The sequence below is a fragment of the Etheostoma spectabile genome, chromosome 16 (genome assembly GCF_008692095.1).
Source record: "Etheostoma spectabile isolate EspeVRDwgs_2016 chromosome 16, UIUC_Espe_1.0, whole genome shotgun sequence".
Classification (NCBI taxonomy): domain Eukaryota; kingdom Metazoa; phylum Chordata; class Actinopteri; order Perciformes; family Percidae; genus Etheostoma; species Etheostoma spectabile.
Genome location: NC_045748.1, coordinates 24,309,222 through 24,309,428, shown reverse-complemented (window position 1 = coordinate 24,309,428; position 207 = coordinate 24,309,222). Strand labels below are relative to the sequence as shown.

The 207-nt window shown below is 47.8% G+C and overlaps 1 protein-coding gene across 1 annotated transcript in view; it reads left to right on the top strand.

The window, feature by feature from the left end:
• Nucleotides 1-207, top strand: part of LOC116704743 (lysozyme C) — a 5,252-nt gene that overhangs the window by 222 nt on the left and 4,823 nt on the right. Inside the window, exon 1 of the mRNA XM_032540348.1 lies at nucleotides 1-25. This exon is cut by the window's left edge and continues 222 nt beyond it. Within this exon, the coding sequence (XP_032396239.1) occupies nucleotides 1-25 (25 nt within the window). The remainder of the gene's footprint in view (nucleotides 26-207) is intronic.

The following is a 207-nucleotide window of genomic DNA, read 5'->3' as shown; positions in this document are numbered from 1 at the left end:
TACCGCGGCGTGAGCCTGGCTGACTGTGAGTATGAGCCTGTCTGCAGATACTGTATCTGGTGCAGGAAATATTACTCATTTACATGCATCTTTATTATGATGGTGCTAAATCACATCAGTTTTAAGGGCCTCTTAAGGAGCAAGATTCCAGATCGGCCCATCTGAGGCAAAGCAGGACACCTAGGGCTCGGTTTACACCCATCACCA